The sequence below is a fragment of the Mus pahari genome, chromosome 10 (genome assembly GCF_900095145.1).
Source record: "Mus pahari chromosome 10, PAHARI_EIJ_v1.1, whole genome shotgun sequence".
NCBI lineage: Eukaryota > Metazoa > Chordata > Mammalia > Rodentia > Muridae > Mus > Mus pahari.
In genome coordinates, this window is record NC_034599.1 from 91,737,061 (window position 1) to 91,756,660 (window position 19,600).

Sequence of the window (19,600 nt, forward strand, 5' to 3'; positions counted from 1 at the left end):
AGAGAGAGAGAGAGAGAGAGAGAGAGAGAGAGAGAGAGAGAAGAGGCCATGGAGCAGTGGACAGAGAAGGGGAAGAGACTGGGGAAGGGAGGAGCAGGGAGCAAGAAGGGAGGAGCCCAGGAGAACAAGAGTAGGAGAGGGAGGAGGGGTCAAGCAGCCCCTTTTATAGTGGGTCAGGCCTACAGGTAACTGCAGGGTGGAGCTTAGACAGGATGCTGAGGCACATCCCAGAGCAGCTGAGCGAGTTCCAAGCAGAAAAAAACCATCGTAACTTTCAGCCCTCTCAGCAGCTGGGCAGCTGTATCCCAGCTCTGTCTCAGCTGCTGTGGATTAGCTCACCCCATCCCAACCCCTCTCCCTTGGTGAGTCCTACTGGAAAGGGAGGTAAACAGAAAGAAAGTCCTGGGTGCTGAATACTAACAGGCAAGCGTGCTGGGGGCTATCCTGGTTTGGGGGGAAAATAGCTTTAATCTGGAAACTTGAAGGGAAGGTGTCACAGGGAGCTGATGAAAACCGGTGACATAAAGTTCACTGTTGCTTAGATTTAAAAAAAAAAAAAAAAAAAAGCATCCAGTAGACAATGCGTGGGTACAAGCCAGAAAATATGGACAGCAGGGCCCAGGTCGCACACAAGCCTCTGGTGCTGTTGATTACCCCCCAAATGTAGCAGCTTCAAACATGTAATAAATGTATTCATTTATTTATTATCATTGCTTTGTAGTCCCACAGTGTCTATGGATCAGGTGTCCAGCTATAGCTTGACCACATCTTTTGACTCAGGGTGTCTTAGTTAGGGTTGCTATCATTGTGATGAAACACCATGACCAAAACAAGTTAGGGAGGAAAGGGTTTATTTGGCTTGCGCTTCCATATTGCTGCTCATTATCAAAGGAAATCAGGACAGGAACTCACACAGGGCAGGAACCTAGAGGCAGGAACCATGCAGAGGCCGTGGAGGGGTGCTGCTTACCGGCTTGCTCTTCATGGCTCACTCGGCCTGCTTTTGTTGAGTTTGGGGTGGAAACTGAGAAAACTCACTTCGGAGACAGATGCTTAAAAATGAAAGCTTTATTTCTGAGCGCTCGGGATCTGAACGGCATCCCTGCAGGAAGATTGTACAACATATTTACAGGATGGAAACACAAAGCCAGGGGGAATGGAGTAGGCTGTTGCATTGACCAATCATATTTTGCCACAAGGGGTTAAGCAAGGAAGTTAGCATTGGTGACTGGGCCTTAGCTGGGTCACCTGGTTTCATGGTCCGAGGGTCAGCTTATGCAGCCAGGTTCCCCCTGGACTCTGATCTGGAATTTAGAATGATAAGGGAACAAAGGAGTGGGCAAGATGCCTGTAGTCAATTAAGTCAAGACAGGCAGCACATTTCTGACTTATGTGCCTTAGTTTAGATAATGGATAACAGCATCTTCCTTATGTACAACCTTTACAGGTTAACAGATAAATAGGAAACATCTGAAGGAACAGAACAGAAATTCGTTCCCAGGACCTGGGAACATGGACTCAGTTTTGACCCTGCCAACAAGATGGAACTTGTTCCTGAGATGGCCGAACTCAGGACACTATCTCTTAACACTCTCTTATAGAACCCAGCACCACCTGCCCACTCACATACATAGTTGTTACTGACACTGTTTCTTGTGCTCTTTGGTGACCATCGCTCTCCCTCAGTCCCTGGCCCTGTCAGCCCCTCTGGGCAGCTCACAACATGCAGTTGGCTTCATCTGAGAGCAAACAAGAAAGCAAGAGAAGTGAACAAGAGGGAAGCTGGAGTCCTTTTGTCACCTTATCTCAGAACTGGCATTCCACCAGTTAGCTGTATTCTGTTAGCTCCAGCCCACACTCCAGGGGGAAGGATTACAAATAACTACCAGGAGCAAAGATTGGGAGCCCTCTAAAAGCTGCCTGTCACAGGTCCCTGGCTACTTTCTCTCTCCTCTTCCTTGTGGTTGAGGAAGGGAGAAACTGAGGCTTAGAAGGGAGCTCCGGTTTGTCTTTGGTCTCACAGACCCTGAGAGGCACAGCCAGGAGTCAACCCCAGGCCTGCCTTGAGTGACGCTTCTTCCCTGCTACCCCCAGGGCAGCGTAGCCAGAGTCAAGAGAGCCCCCAGCAGCTAGCCATGGCCAGAATGATTCTTCTCTCCTTTATCCACACCTCAGTGCTGCTGGTCACAGTGTAGGGAGGTGAGAGGCTGGGCCTGGCCTTTCAGAGTTCTTAGCTCCCAGGTAAAGTGTAGCGGGTGGAACCGTGCAGAGGTGTTAGCATGTCTACAACCTCCTCACAAACACTTTACAGGGAAAGCCGGAGGTTTGTGTATGCAGAGAATGAATGTTCAAACGTGTGGCAAACATTTTACTATTGGGGAAATCTAGGTAAAGAATATGTCATAATTATCTGTACAGAAGGATTTTGCAACTTTTATAAGTCTAAAATTATTTCAAAATACAAAGGCTTTCAAAAGTGCCACCCTGGAATCTCTCACAGATGACATGGTGGAAGTCAGGCAGACTCCTTTGGACCCTGAGGTCATGAAAGAGAGCCCAGGGAAGAAATCAGGAAGAGCAAGTACAGACTTTGAGTTTGGGCTGCCTACAGACCTGGCCTGGCAGCTCCTGAGGTCTTTGAGCCACACAGTCTGCATTTGAGCCTGAATGTGGTTTGTAGCACTAGACACAGACCCTGGACTGTGGCGAGCTCTCCGTGAACATTGCTGTCCTTGCCGCCTTGGTATATCTTGTAGTGACGGATCTGGGTTGTGTGTGGTGTAGACTCTCATTTAGACAGTTGTCTCCAGGCTAACTTTCTGACATGAGTTGTTTTTTTTGTTTTGTTTTTTTTTGTCCCTATAAAAGCAGGGTGGCCACTGCGGGTGTGGATGTGTGTGACGGCATGAAGAACCGAATCCCCGTGGTGCTTCTGGCCTGTGGTTCCTTCAACCCCATCACGAATATGCACCTGCGCTTGTTTGAGGTGGCCAGAGACCACCTACACCAAACAGGTCAGTCAGAGACTCAGGCGCTAGAGGCCTGATGAGCTGGGGCTTTGCTTGATGGTGTCATTGTTACCTTGAGTAAGACTGCTTGTCAAGTCATTCTCCCCTTATGTTATAGGACGCATCTCCCCCAACCTGGGTAGAGGGCTCTTGACTTTAGCTGTATGATGTATGCGAGTCCATCCCTTGGCATGGGTTGATATGTCTCAGAGTCCCTCTTCCTTGCTCGCCTAACGTCGGTCTGTGAACACTGAAGGCTTGGGGAAGGGATAGTTTAGGGAAGCTGCCCTACCCAGGGCCTCTTGGATGCTCCCCACATTTACCCGCACAGCTGGGAATAGGTAACACACGCCTTTGAAATGCCCTGCTGCCTGCAGCAGGTAAACAAAAATTCAATAATAGGAATTGACATTTCTCCATCTGAAGAATAGGTTCTTCTCTGTAACAAAGTGTTTTATATATTCATAAATACATTTTATGTCTGCATCATGTTTTCATAAATGTGTTTTGTATTACTGTGTTGGCCAAAATTTTTGCCTTTAGAGGCATTTTTATACCAGAATCAATTCCTATTTATTTTGAATATTAAAAAAAGAGCATTTGAGTAACATGTCAATCATTCACAGAAATCATTCACAAATGTTGGCTTATTTTTATAGAACCATGAATTTGTTTACAAAACATGCTTTTACTACTGATCAAATGATCATGAATGTCTATGCATGGTAAATAAATGGTTTTTATAAAGAAATTTTTTGAAATACAAGCAATGCAGTTACAATTGCTCGTTGGACATCAGTAGGCAGTATTCCAAAAAACTGTAAATGCCCAATAAACTTGAACATAGATACTGCAGATCACTGTGAAACAATGCAAGTGCAAATAAAAATACAAGAGCATGGCCAGTTTCCATGTATCAGGAGGGCAGCAACTGTGGCTGCAGCAGAGCCACAGGATTGGCACCACCTGTCATTGGGATTAGTTGCCTCCCAGTAAGCATCAGCTACAGAGGTCAGGAGTCTCCGCCTATGAGGCTGGCGAAGGTTAGCCCAGGGCTAGCAGGTTAGGGAGGAAACAGACCCTGTGTTCTGGTAGTGATCCCATCAACCGTGAAAGAGAAGTTTGGTATTCTGTTCCCAAAAAGTATAGAGCCAACATCCATAATCATAGAAACAGATAAATCACTCATTGAAACCAAACCAGAACCAGCCAAAGCTAAAGCAGATGTTAGAATTAACAAAGATGGGAATCAATGGTTATGTGCCAGATGTTCAATGTTTAAATAAAAACATAGAAAACATTTTAAAAGACCCAAATCAAACTTATAGGGTTGGAGCGAAATGTGTGCGGTGAAAACACACCGGCTAGTATTATAGTTATATATGTATATATGTATGGATAGTATATATGGTGTTAGTATAGTAAAAGACATCACAGAAAAGACAGGGGTGGGGGGCAGATACAAAGGGGACCAACCAAAAGAAAATACAGAGAGAGAAAAAATATTTCTAAAACAGGAGTAACCATGATGTGTGTAATAGCTTTAAGCAGTGTTACATATCTGTCGCTGGGATCTCAAAAGGAAAATTCACAAAGAGAGGAGGAAAAGTGTTTGCAGAAGTCAAGGCTGAGATGTGTCCAGATTTGATGGAAACAGCCCACAGGTCCAAGGGGCCCAGAAAAGCCAAACTTAACAGGCAGGAGGGAAACAGCCCAAGGGGTGTGATCCTCAGATTTGGAAAAACCAGAAGGAAGACAAAAATCTTAAAAGCAGCCACAAGAGAAGAAAAGTAAGGATGACAGCCAGTGCCCTATTACTGAATTTACCAGGAGAATTCAGTAAAATGATTCCCCTAAAGAAGAGAAAGAAAGGCCCTTCAGTCCAGAGTTCTGTAGCCAGCTCCATATCCAGCAGAAATACCCTTGGAAGATAAAACCAAAGTAAGGATATTTGCAGAGACACAGAAGCTGGGAGAACTCATCACCAGCAGACCTGTACTTCAAAAGTCAGGCTCCTAAATTCCCCTGGGTAGGAGAGGTGACAACCAGGAATGGGGGTTTCCCTGAGGGATTGCAGAGACTGACCACAGGAGGCACATTCAAGGAAGATGGGGCTTTTAACATTTAAATGTCTTTAAAAGGAGGTTGACAGGTTAAGTGAAAATTCAATATTGTGGGATTCTAGCCTGCAGAAGTAACCTGGATGGGGAGGGGGCAGCATTAATACACTGGTTCAGAGGGGTAAAACGCAAGTATTCTGCCTGTGAAACATTCCTGTTTACTCAAGATAGACTGTGATATGTTAAAGATAAGCGTTTAAACCCCAGAATATGTGTGTGTGTGCGTGTGTGTGTGTGTGTGTGTGTGTGTGTGTGTGTGTGTGTGNGAGAGAGAGAGAGAGAGAGAGAGAGAGAGAGAGAGAGAGAGAGAGAGAGAGAGAGAGAGAGAGAGAGAGAATGTGCATCTGTGAAGGTAAAAGGACAACACAACCTCTGGTGGTGTTCCTTGGATGCACACCCCCCCCCCCCCCCACCCCCGCCTTTTTGAGACAGACTGAATCACTGACCTGGGCAAGCAGCCTGGCTACACTGACTAGTTGATGAACCTCAGAGTTTTACCTGTCTGCCACCCTGGTGCTATGATTACGAGTCCACATAAAACTCTGCAGTGATGGTTTGAGTAGACATGGCTTCCGTAGACTCATGTGTTTGAGTGCTTGGCCTGTAGAGAAGAGTGGCCTCATTAGGAGTTGTGGTGGAGGCAGGCTTTGAGGACTTACATGCTCAAGCTACTCCCACTGTGATACACAGACTCCTGCTATCTGGGATCAAGAAGTAGAGCTCTCAGGACCTTCTCCAACACCATGCCTGTCTGCAAGCCGCCATGCCTCTCACCATGGCAATAATAGACTACACCCCTAGAACTATAATCCAGCCCCTTTATAAGAGTTGCCGTGGCCATGGTGTCTATTCACCACAGTAGAACCCTAATTAAGGCACATGCCCAGTTGTTTTGTGTGGGGTCTGAGGATTAAACTCGGGTTCTCCTGCTAGAAGACAAGCACTTTGTAGCTTGAGCCGTTGTTCCTGCTTTAAACCCCCAAATGTCAGAGCAGGCAACTGTGGCTAACAAGTCTACAAAGGAAGTAACATAGCACTAGGATATACTCCATTAATCAAAAGAAGAGAGAGGGGACAGAAACAGGTGGGATGGACAGAAAACAAGTAGAGGAGATACCAAAACCTGATGATATCAATAATCACCTTAAATATAGACTGGTGGCATCTGATACACATTGGATTATCACATCCAGCATAATAAGCAAGGTGTAGCTCTGTACAGTTGAGCTGCCCTTTTATGTGCAGGGAGATGGGTTCCAAGACACCCTGTGGATGCCAAAAGCTGAAAAACCCCCATCAGACCTGATGCACTGCATTCTTCCTACACTCTTATAGTAAAGTTGAATTTATACATTAGGCAAAGGAAGATGTTAACAGCAGGAGCTAGTAAAATGGAATGGCGCTCTAACAGTACACTGTAATAAAATGTTATTTAAGATGTGTGAGCTCTTTCTGGAGACTTTCATTTAATATTGTCATAGGCTAGTTGACCATGGGTAACTGAAATGGTGGAAAGGAAAATTGCAAATAAGAAAGTATTACGTGTAAAAACCACATCTTACATGTAAAAATGGAGATATATTCAGGGGAAAGGGATTGAAAATTGTCCCACACGAGCACTAATTAAACAAAAGCTGGAGCTGCTGTCATATCAGAGGACAGAAATTTCAGAGGAAAGACTGTTACCAGGAATAAGAAAGCCTTTCCATAATTACAAACTTAACCTCAGTTCCAAAATACTGAAATCCGTGGCCAGACAATATGGAGAGAGTGAAAGACAGACGTCTCCATCAAACCCCATCCCTCATGACTCAGGGAACCCTGAAGAAGAGGATGTGGGAAGAGTGTAAGAGCCAGAGGGGACGGAGGACACCAAGGAAACCAGGCTTTCTGGTCTACAGGATCAATGTGAGCTCACAGAGACTGAGGCAGCATCTACAAGGCCTCCACGGATCTGCACCAGATGGTGTCCTAGAGCTGAAAGAAGTAGACGGGTGCCTCTATCCCTAACCCAGAGCCATCTCCAATTGATAACCACTTGTAACTGAACATTGGTTTTCTCCAAGGAAGTCTCACTAGGAATACGAACTACTCTTAAGCGTAGGCTGCATGCCCAGCAGTAGATGGCTGATGGGAAATGAGCTCAACAGCATCTTTGGAGGTTCCTTGTTTCATAATGTCATGTCAGAGCTTTTTATTTTTTATTTTTTATCATGTATAATATATATTATGTATTATATATGTGGTAGATTGAGTGAAAATGGGCCCCATAGACTCAATTAGGGGCTGTGGCCTTGTTGGAGTGGGTGTGGCATTATTGGAGGAAGTGTGTCACTGGTGGTGGCTTTGAAGGCTCAGAAGCTCAAGCCAGGCCTAGCATGTCACATTCTCTGCCTACTGATCCAGATATAGAACTCTCAGCTTCTTCTCTAGCACCACATCTGCATGCAAACCATGTTTCCCTCTATGACAGTAATGGACTAAACCTCGGAAACTGTAAGTCAGTCCCAATTAAATGCTTTTGTTTCTAAGAGTTGCCTTGGTCAGCAATAGAAACCTTAAGTAAGACTATACATATTATATAGCTTTGTCCATGGGTTGGAAGACTCATGTTAAAATTTATCTTTGTGGGCTTTACTAATAAGTTTTTATAAGGACATATTAATACAAATCACATAATATGCTCAGCCTGTCCCCCATACTCCTCTACCATCTCCTTTCTCAGGAAAACCTCTCCAAATTTTCCTATAGACTCATCGTAATTGCAGTAGGTTTTCAGTAGCAATAAGATGATTCTAATATTTATACAGAGGTAGAATGGCCAGGAGAGGAACATAACAGAGAGAAACACAGTTTTGGAGGATTGTCATTATCTGTCTCTAGAGATAATTATCAAGCTGCTGCCCTTGTGACAATACTTTGCTGCTGCAGATAAACAGATCAATGGAACTGAGGGGGCCAGAGCTGACCCCGTTATATAGACAGCTGATTTTGTGAAAGTACAAAAGACAACATGATAGACAAGGGTAGTTTTTTTTTTTTTCCATAAATGGTACTAAAATAACCAGGTACTGTACAAAATATATTTAATTCATACATCATAGTGCACTCTAATCCAAATAGATCATAAGCCATAATATAAAAGCCCCAAAGCACAGAATTCCCAGAAGCAAGCACAGGAAACCATCTCTGTGACTTGGGGTAAAGATGTCTTACATAAAACACCCAAAGCGTGATTCATAATGAAAAACAGTGGTCAGCTGGAGTTAATCAAAACTGACAGATGCTCCTGCGAGACGCAGTAAAGCCAGAGAAAGGACAAATCACAAGCCAGAGGAGATCTGCAGAATTCAAATTTGATAAGACTCAGATCCAGAATGTGTAGGGACCTCTGGACCCAGAGATTAAACAAAGCATAGTGGACTTCACCCGAAAGATAGGTGCATGGCGAATTATCACATGAAAAGACGCTCAGAGGACTTGCAGTTAAAAGCACAGTGGCACCACCACCCCTGTGAGGGCAGGTCAGGAGCATTCTCTTCTTCCAGGCTGATGAATGTAAATGGGCAATGGCTGCTTTTAGTAGCGTTGCAGTTTCTTAGAAGTTAAATGTCTACCTACTATGCCCATGTGCCCAAATCTGTGCATAAGTGCTCAGAGCAGCTTGAGCTATTAAACAAGCCAGCTTGTGAATACATGAGCAGATTGTGGTTGTAATCAACAGGAAACAGATCAAACCAGTAACAGAGATGAATCTCAAAAACAGTGGTGCTGAGTGAATGAAGTCAGCACCAAAGGAGCAGATTTTATATCCCATTTCTAGAAAGTTCTAGAAAACACCAAGTTAATCTACAGTGACAGTAGGAGCTGGGGGCAGGAAAGTGGCCAAAGGTAAGGCATAAGTAGAAACATGTTCCTGTGTTAAGGGATATATACGTGTGCATGCATGTGTGTGTGCATCTGTTATCAAATTGGCGGGGTAGAAGTAGCTTAGGAAGTAGGATGTTTATGTGTAACATGAGGACCTCGGCTCAACTCCATAGCACCTGTGTAAAGTCAGGAATGCATGCACACACACACACACACACAAACACAGACACAGACACACACACACACACAAATGCAGACACACACACACACAGACACAGACACACACACACACANCAGACACAGACACACACACACACACACACACAAATGCAGACACACACACACACAGACACAGACACACACACACAAATGCAGACACACACACACAGACAGACACACACAAATGCAGACACACACACACAAACACAGACACACAAACACACACACAGACACAGATACACACACACACACACAAACACAGACACAGATACACACACACAAATGCAGACACACACACACCTCAAATTATACTGCTTAAATATATATAACTTATTGTATGTCAGTTATATGTATATTAAAATGACCAAACAGGGTTGAGGAGATGGCTCAGTGGGTAAGAACTCAGTGTGCAAGAAAAACAACCCACATTCAAATTCCTAGCACATGTGTAAAAAGCTGGGCATGGCCACACATGCCTACAACCCTGTCCAGCATTTGGGGGTGGGCCTGTTGGCCAACCAGCCTAATGAAAACAGTGATCTAGTTCACTGTCTCAAGGCAATAAGGCAGCGAATGATAAAGAGTCCCCAAATCTGCTCTGCTCTTGATATGCACATACATGAGTTTGTATGCCTGCAAATTGATGTCTTTGCAACACACACACGCACACACACACATACAGAGTTACCAAACTTTAAAAAGTTGACTCCACAGAGTTGTCTCAGTTCTATATAAAATTCCGTAAGTTCTTTAGGATCAATGGCCCAATTTCTTTAACAAATAAATAACAAGAAAGTGGAATACGAAACTGTATAATTCAACAGAGACTCAAAAAACATACATGAAATATTGTGTTTGGACCGAGTTTGAATCCTGATTCAAGCAAATCAACTATAAGGTGGTATTCATGGAGCAATGTAAACCCACATAGATAGTAGAGGTTACCAAAGAATTATTTTTCTCAAAAGGAACTATTACTTACATAAAATAAAAGGTGCTCTTCATTGTGTAGAAGGAAATGTACACAGCCATAGCCCAATATTCCCTGCATACTTTAAAAGGGAATGTGGGACACTGTAGCTTCTACCCAGGCTCCACTACCATAAGACCTGAACACTGAATACCTTTCCTGCCAACCATGACTCATCAAAAAGCCTCTGGCTTTAAGGATGCTGTGTTGTGAGGATCTCAGGGCAGGGCTTGTTCGCCTGTATGGAATGGGCCACTTCGCAATCAGCTCCATCTAAATCCATGGAGACTGCACGTACCCACCCACTGTGTACCCGAGGGCTCTCCTTCTGCCTTGTGGGAAGGCTTTGCATGGCCTAGGGAGCTTTCAGAGAGCTCTGCTTTCCCCAAAGTCCCCAGTAACTACCAAATGCATAGACAGTTGGTCCTATGGCTATATTACATATTCCTATTGGGTTTGATTTCTGTCTCTTGGTAAGTAAAAGGGCCTGCATCAGATGCTGCCTTGGCCACTGCCTTGCCTTCATTCTCCGTCCTGTTTTGAAAAGTAGCTAGCCATGTTTGCAAGTGCACAGTGTCCTGGGATTCTGTGCATTGTTTTTAGCATCCCATTATCACTTCAACTTCTCCAGACCAGACACATGCTGCAAACAGAGTGGGCAAAACTGTACCTGCTGCCAGACAGTAGAGTGCTGCCTTGATGGCCAGACGATGGAATCCAGATAGAAAACTTAGTATGGGGCTCAGTTGGTGTGGGGAGGGGAGGCTCAGGATGGATAAAACCTAGACACAGGAGAATAGCAGCCCTCCCTGGACACGGGAAATGCAGCTGACTGACGTGGGAGGTGCAGGCATAGAGAGGGCCTGTGTTGCCATTATAGGGTGGTGCTCTGGGAATTTCCCTTCCCCAGTCAGGTGTCATCTCCAACTACCCAGAGTCCCACAGCCAGATGTGTGTACCAAGCTTGACCCAACCCCTGCTCTCCAGGAACAAGCATTTAAACCGGCACATTTTCTCTCCATCCAAAACAGGTCACCATTAAGGCTGAGAAAAAATCTGGACCCCTCCCCCAGCTGACTTTTTCTTTTTTCATAATAATAACAAAATCTCCCTTCTGTTGGTGTATTCACCAAAACCAACTCAAGGTTCTCCGTTGTACCGCATACATAGAAATTGAATTAAACAGCCTGGCTCCCTGTGTTCATTCTGTTCTCTCCTGCTGTAGCTCTCTGCCATTTTTATTTTGAACCTATTCCTCTTTCACAGCCAATAATCCTTCTGCCAGTTGGAACTCATCTTTCTTTACCTATTTCTTTCTTTTTTTCTTTTTTCTTGAACAGACCCTTGAAAATGGACAGAAGCACTGTAATATGTCAAAAGTATTTGCCCATTGGCCTATGATAATGCGTCCCTTAATGATGAGCCGTGTGTACAAAGGAAAAAATTCAAAACACTGGTGGATTTGCATAACCAATCATCCCCCACCAGAGTCCCCTCTCAGTGGGTCAATGCCACACCCATCATTCAAGCTCCTTAACTTGGAAGGCTATTAGGGAATAAGTTATGGGCCTGAAGACTGAAAGGTGCCCATGGATTTCCCTTGCCTTTAATCACGGGCGCCTGCTGGCTTTGCACTCTGCGCTGAGGCTCCACAGAGACTCTAAAAGGCTTCGTGGATAAATTTGCATAGTGGAATGTCAGTGGTTCTTAAAAGTTTATTTGGGTTTTGTTATTCTTGTTTTCTGATTTCCAAAGAGATTATTCAGCCAAACACATGACTAGTCAATAGCTTCAGACATACCTAAAGCATTCACTGAATCTATTAAGAATTCGAGCCTGCATTTCTCTGAAGATGTTGGATGTATTCCCAGTGGTAAGTGGTTGTTGCCCAACATGCAGTCACAAACTTACAAATGGAGGCTGGATTAAATTTAAATGTTGTTTTCTGCTATTTAAATGGGTTGGTGTTTTCTAATCAATATGTTTAGCCACTGGCCTATGCTTCGACAACAGTCCGCTTGTATTTGCTTTTTAGCATCAAATCTTGTCAGCTTAATTAAGACATTCCTGTAGCAGTGAGTTAGCACCTGTTCAGTTTTTGTCTTTAACTACATTTGTACCATTATTTACTACACTCTGGTAGTCCTAGATGCCCTGAGCAAACGCATTCACCTTTGAAAACCCTCCTATGAAGTGATGCTGTTGGTTTTCTAGAGGAGGAAGCTTGGGCAAAAGCTCAGGGAGATAAAATATCTTGACTGAAGTCACACATTTAGCCGGAGGTGGAGGTAGAGCCACTTGCCCTCTCTGCCCATAACCACCAACCATGCTTCCTCCATTCACCTAACCCTTTACTGACCGACTGCACTGGGTACTAGGCTAAACTGAAGGACACAAAGAGGCAGGAGCAATCCGCATGGTAGGGGCAGGCAGAAATCAAATCCAGAAATAAAAGTTATCAGCGTGACATATGCCACTAAAGGGGACATTCTGATAGCTATTGCTGTGAACCGTGTGGCGATTTGGCATACACAGAGAATCCAGGGTAGTCGTTTCTAAGGTTATAAGTGACTAAGCTGGAGTAGAACCATAAAGCATTATTGACTTTGTTAGAAGCGAGGGTGGCTAGGGCCTAGAGGTGCAAGGACACTTTCAGCCTGGAAGTTACATGTGTGAAGGCCCTGCAGCAGATGACAATGTGGCTCTTAGGACTCTGAGAGGAGAATCAGCTGCTCATCAATTTCTCTTTTTCTCTCTGTTGGACCTGTGAGCGTACACACTGAACAGAGGATGCCAGGAAGCCGGTAAGAGACAGTGTTCGTAACATGTAGTTGTCATGGTTTGGCTATAAACTGCCCCTCCTAGACTCATTTGAGAGCTTGGTACCCAACTGGTGGTACTGTTTGGGGACTTTGGGGGCTAAGGTCTAACAGAAGGAGGTTGGAGTGCTGGCCTAAGCTTTCATTTCCTCATCTGTCTTGATGAGCTCAAGCTGCACCACAAGTCTCGACCACGGGGAGGGAACCCGACTGCTCTAGCCCCTGTGCCCTCTGAGCTCAGCATCTGCTGGCCGATCTGCTGGCTGGCCTAATGCTTTCAGCCTCTCTTCTAGGAAGGTCCCTGGCAGGCTCCAGGAGGTAACACTGCAGCTCTGGAAAACCTGGAGTGGATGAGCAGGGCACACTGGGCATTGAAACGTGGTGCTTGGAGCAAGGGAGAGAGAGAGCCTACTGCACTATCTTCCAAGATGGGCGGCTCAGTCCTGAGAGGGAGGCCTGCAAAGAAGGGAGAATATTGGATATGCTATGTGAGACCATGTGAACCGGAACCTCTACTGCATGCTGGGTCAGTGTGGCAGGTCCCAACTGAAGACTTCTGAGCCATGCTGGGAGGTGGATTTTCCAGGTGGTCGTTCCGGGGCAACTTCCGAGAAGAGGGGATAACAGTTCAGCAAGGGCAGTAGTGTGCTATGAGGCGTGGGAAAGAGGGGGTGAAGGTGGGGTTCATAGGACATCGTGCTTTGCTTCAGGTCTTGCAGGGCGACTGATCTTGGGATCCTCCAGAAGACAGGCAGAATAGATGGCTGGTGAGAGCTAAGGACTGGAGAGGCTGAGCCTCTAGAGGCAGAAGCACAGGCTTGCCAGAAGTGGCAAATAGTGACTCGGGAAGGGTTGAAGCTGTGGAGGTCCAGATGTGAGGGGGCCTCGGGACTCCAGATGTTGAGGAGGGACTTTTAGAGATAAGGAAGTGGGACTCCAGGGTAGCTCTTCTGTGCAGACAGGGAAATGGTCTACCTAGTGGTCAGATGAAGAGAAGCACGTCAGAGTGTGGCCAAAGTGTAGCCGTGGGGTTGTAGATGATGGCAGGAGCCCTAAGGACAAGGAAATGCACTGTGAGGACAGAAGGGAGTGTGGGAGGACAGAGGCGGAGGGTAGTCCAGGCCGGAGTGCAGACCCTTACAAGTGACTGTGGAGAAGGTGGTAGAGGGCCCCCAGACAATGCTCTAAGCACAGCAGCATCTTACAGAGAGGAAGCTGCTTCTGCACCTCAGGCGTGTTGGAATCAAATGGACCACAGAGGAGACTGAGAGTGGATCGGAAGAGGGATAACAGGATTTCCCAGGACGGCGTCCCATGGGGAATGATGAGAGGAGGAGGATGTGTGCAGAGAAGCTCAGGTAGGGTTACTACCCCTGACTCTACAGTAGGGAAACTGAGGCACAGGGAAGTTACACTCACCACAGCTAATATGTAGGGCACTGCAGCCTGCCCTCAGCTGTCTGTCCCCGAGGCCAGGGTTCCTTTCATGTCCCCTCCGTGCTGCAACAGGGGGTTACTGTTGAGTTCTCCCGATGTGGCATTCCAGGGACAGCCTTGGACAGGGCAGAGTCTAAGTCAGCTAAGGTGAACAGGAAGTGGTCACAGGCTAATTTTGGAGTCCCAAAACAGCCCCCAGATGGAATCTCTGCCATGACACAGAAATCCCCTTTCAGCTCTGATCGCCACCTAGCAGAGCTCAGCATGCCTCTAGCTCCCAAGAGCTTTCTGACTTCTCTTAGATGCCCATACTCACAGGACAAAATGTGGTAGTGGTAGGGTCCAGGGCAGATACCGCACCCCTCCCTGTGACCATAGGTCACAGAAAAGGCCACGGACTGCAGTCAGTCTCAAGCCCATTCAGCAGCCACACAGCCCTGAGCAGTTTACTCCAGCCAGAGTTCGTTTCCTCAGTTGTCACTTGGAGACAGCATCTCTGAACCTTACAGGGTTATTTATTTCAAGGCTTCAATGAGAGGCTCACACTATATATCCAGTGCATTATTTGACCTCTTTTGCATTGTGTATAAGTCCTAGCTCAGGGCTGGCCATGACCAGAAGGGTTAGCATAATCTTCTCATATCTATGCATGGGAGAGAGGGAAACCGCAGAATAGTATCTCCTGCTTTCTCTTAGTCCTTTCTTGATACTTTATGATGTTATTTCCTAACGATCTCGCCCCCACGTGCCCGTGGCATCCCGGATTAAATTGCGTCGTAAAGATAACAACCCAGCCCAAAGGCTTGTCCTTTTTTGTTCCCCTTTGGACAACCTTGAGGAGGGGAAAGGTATTTTATGGTTCCTAGTTTTTCCTCACAGTGACTTGCATTTTAAACAGAGGCATATTTATTATAACATCATTTACACGCCCAGTTTTCCACGTTAAGTAAAAATGTCTGATCGGAGTCTGTATGATGCACAGCCCTTTGCCTGCCCTGTGGTTTTCATTTTAATTCTCCAGTGCACAGTGCATATGGAGAGAGTTAAATGCATCATGATAAGGCAGTGCAGTACAATCTGAGATAAGGGGGAAATTAAGCTATAATAATTCCATTTAAGCCACTGACAGCCCCAGTTCTGGGTCTTCTGGGTTTTTGGAGATACTGTGAGAACATAAGTAAATACTGTATAAGCTCAGCATGTTGCTTTAATCTTGGGCTCACACGGACATGTATTAATCAAACAGTGATTTTAATATATATTCATGGGCAGCGTTCCAGCTTGGTCTGAAGTGGAAGGCGGAAAAAAAAAAAAAAAACTTTTGTCTTCGCATTTCTAATTTAAAAGAATTTTTTAGAGAAGATGGGTTTTAAAATGGTGAATTACTCCAGCAATTGTTTTGAACCAAGATAATTTTTTTCCCCTGAGGCTTCAAGGATTTGAGGGTGTGTGTGTATGTGTTATATTCTTTCGAAAGGAGATTTTTTTCCTGATTTAATAATACATCAGTGTTTTCCTTGTCCTTCTGTTTCTTCCTTGAGATGTGACTTAAGGGACTCAAATCCTAAACATACCCACGAGGAGGCAGTTTCTGTGGAAGGCACAGCATTAGACTCTGCCGCTCCAGGCTGGACTAGGAACGGCACTGCCTTGGCATGTGTGCTCGCTGCCCTTAGCTCTTCACGGAGCCCTGCATGTGACCTTTTCTGTCCAGTGCTATAAAAATGGGGACCCCATTATTCATTAACTAAGATGCCCCAAATCTCTTCTCCTGCCTCCACATCACCCCCTCCTTTCTCCCACACAAATGCAAAACTAGTGTACTTCGCTCATCCCCCCCCAAAAAAAGAGTTATTGGAAGCCACATGCAGCAAGGCACTAGTTTCTGGAATAGAGGGAAGAACACTCCAAACTCAACCATCAAAGCAGGAAAGAGCAAAGACATAATGAGACATTGCACTGTGGAGCATATGTGGCTAGTAAGTAGGACACGGAGAGATAACTAGCATCCGCCTGTGAGAAAACGCAACCTCAGCACCACAAACGGCATCACTACACACCTTCTGAAGTAGCTAAAATGCAAACTCTTGGCATCAGCAGATGCCAGGAGGAATGCAGGGAATCTGGAGCCCTCTGACCCATGGCAGGAGAGTAACATGGCCTGGCACTCAGGAGAGGGTGGCAGACAGCTTCTCAGGGAATAAACACTGGAGCAGTTGTACACTGGGGCATTTTCCCAAGAGGAATGGAAAGATGTTCACATAAAAACTGGTACACAAGTGTTCATCACAGCTCTGCTCATGCAGCCCAAACCCAGAAAGCACCCAGCTGCCCTTCAAGCAGTGGCTATATCCACAGCACAGAATTCTGCGCGGTAAAATATGAACTACTCACCCGGCACCTCGATTGAATCTCCAGGGAATACTACTGAGTCAAAAATGCCATTCCTAAAAGGTCACATGTTATGTGATTGCACTTATATAACACTGTTGATGTGACAAAAGTATATAAGAACAGATTAATGGCTGCTGGGGATGAGGGGCAGGGTCCTGGAGACAGGGAGTGGGCATTGTAATTAATGAGCAATATGAGACTAGGGCCTTGTCCTTGCAGTAGGTAATAGAAGTGTTCATGTCTTTATTGGTGGTTGCATGGACACCATAATGAGATAATCTCAGCAAAACTATGCCACACTCACGCCTGTTGTGTGCATGCCCTTGGATGAGTGTGTAAAACAGGAGATGTCTGAGGAAGGTCACTGGTTATGTCAGTCTTGAGATCCTGGTTGAAATATTGTACTCTTAACACTGTAGATTGTTACCGTTGAGAGTTCCAGTGAAGGGTACATGAAATCACTCTGTTCTTTTAAACATACAAGTTCCATAATCATTCAAAAAGCTTAACAAGGAATAAATACACAAGAAACAGTAAGACCACATTGGATGTCTTCCTGTCACTTTCTTTTCTGCCCCGTGCCTTTCGGAGGTTAAATGTTAATGATCTTGTTTTGCAGATAAGGGAACGGAGGCTTGTAAGTGTTTAGCAAAACCCAGATCTAGAAGATGCAGAACCAGAATTGCTTCTGTCCCAGTCCATCAGGCCAAGCTCTGAGATCCCTAAGGAGAGAGCTCTGGGCTGGAAGTGCCAGGGTTGGTAACCATCTCTGCCTTGCAAATAGGAAGTGACTGTCACTACCAACACTCGGAGTCAGGGGCCAGCGTTTGGCATCTTTGCTAAGCAAACCATCACAACAACCCATGCAGAGAGCGTTCAGCAAAACCAGGGGAGCGTCAGAGCAGACAGGCGGGGAGGCAGAATTCCCAACAGCACAAAAGGGCATTCATTAAACAGAACTTAATAGATGTCTCTGTATAAATATTCCTGAAGATGAGGTTGTCAGGACAGAGTTAGACCTTGGGGAAATTTTTGAGTTACTGATAATTATAGGGAAAATAAATTGTAAAGGACAAAATCATTTAAGAATAAATTTTATAAACTAATGAGATTGGTTGATTGGGACATGGATGGAGGGAGTGGGGAGGATGGCGCTGAGACTGATGAGCAGAGATTCTTCTCTGGGCGCTGTGTTCACAGCTCTCACGGTCACAACATGGAGTCACATGCCAGAAAGGCTGAATACATACTTAAAGTCTAACCAGGATGCCCTGGGAGAACTCAAGATGAAACGCAAACAGTAGCAAATGAGCCTCACCGTGTTACAAATGAATATACAACCCCCCAGAGGAAGAGAAAGTAAGAACCTAGCCTTGGCTCCCAGAAAACAGCACCAGGGTGGCTCCTGCAAGGCTCAAGACTGTTGTGTGCAGGTTCATTCTGCTCCCTACAGTAGGGAGTGGTTGGGCAGCTTTTCGATGTCTGTATGCAGATACTAGGGTCACACAAGGAAGAACATGATTATGGATAAGAGACAGATTTAGGACTATTGAAGAAAGGCACTCCAGTGAAGGAAGGGAGTCTATCATGGACTCCAGTGTTTACTTGGAATTTGAGGTTTAATTATGAACACATAGTTCAACAACACCCCCCCCCCACACACACACATGTGCACACACACACATGATGGATAGTCATAGAGAGGTGTGGGAACTTGTGTTATGGTGGAAAGATAGAAATATAAATATATATACAGTAAGGATTTTTTTCTTGAACTATCCTAGATGAACCTGTGGGTTGGCTCTGGGTCTTTTTGACATGTGCTCAAAGAAAGGGAAGAGGGATGGGGAGGAGACTAGAGCAGGGAAAAAATGCACACACACACATATACACACACATATGTTCTTGGCACACAAGCATGAGGACCTGACTTTAATTCCTAGGACATAATAAAAAGTCAAATGCAGTAATATATACCAGTAATACAGTAATACCAGTGCTGGAGAGGCAGAGACAGAAAGGCCCCACCTATGGCATTGACTATTGAGCCAGTCTAGCTACACACACACACACACACACACACACACACACACACACACACACGGGAGAGGGGAGCAGAGGGGAGTGAGAGGGGACGGGGGAGAGGCAGAGAGAGAGAATGACCCAAGTCTAGAAACAATAAAACTTCTGTAGCAGTGAGTGCATCCAGGCCTCTTGGCTTCTAAATGCCATTCATTCTTCTGTCAAGGGCAAAGGGGCACCTTGGAATGTTTGAACTGCTCCCAGGACTGCTGGCTAGGGCTACTCAGACAACTGAAGCAGGGGATCAAAAGTTCAAGGCCAGCAGAGTGACTTAATGGCAGTCTGTCTAAAGAGTAAAGGGGGCTGGGCATGTGCAGCTGGGGCAGATGTTGGAGTCACTTGCCTAAGGCTCTGAGTTCATGCCTGATACCACAAAGAAAGGAAAGAGGCACAGGGAGGAGGCCGGAGCAGGGAAATGATGAGCTAAGCCTGGACATCTTAGGGTTCCAGAACACAGGGCTGGATAAATGATGAGCACATGTCAAAAAGACCCAGAGTCAACCCACAGGCATTACTATTAGGTTCATCTAGCACCATTCAAGAAACAAAACATTTAAGGATACCAGCTTATGCCCTCATAAAAAAATAAATACCGAACCCATGTTGATAAAAAAATACATGAAATAAAAAAGAAAATGCAAGCAAAGGGGTAAATGTTTTCTTTTTTTTTTTTTTTTTTTT

At 45.3% G+C, this 19,600-nt stretch overlaps 1 protein-coding gene across 6 annotated transcripts in view; it reads left to right on the forward strand.

Moving 5' to 3' along the window:
• Window positions 1–19,600, forward strand: part of Nmnat3 (nicotinamide nucleotide adenylyltransferase 3) — a 121,466-nt gene that overhangs the window by 51,358 nt on the left and 50,508 nt on the right. For 4 of the 6 annotated variants that reach the window (XM_029543338.1, XM_029543339.1, XM_021207715.2 and 1 more), the window contains exon 2: window positions 2,869–3,014. In XM_029543338.1, the coding sequence (XP_029399198.1) occupies window positions 2,906–3,014 (109 nt within the window). In that variant the 5' untranslated portion in view covers window positions 2,869–2,905. The remainder of the gene's footprint in view (window positions 1–2,868; window positions 3,015–19,600) is intronic. The other 2 variants (XM_029543340.1, XM_029543337.1) reach the window with 1 other exon arrangement.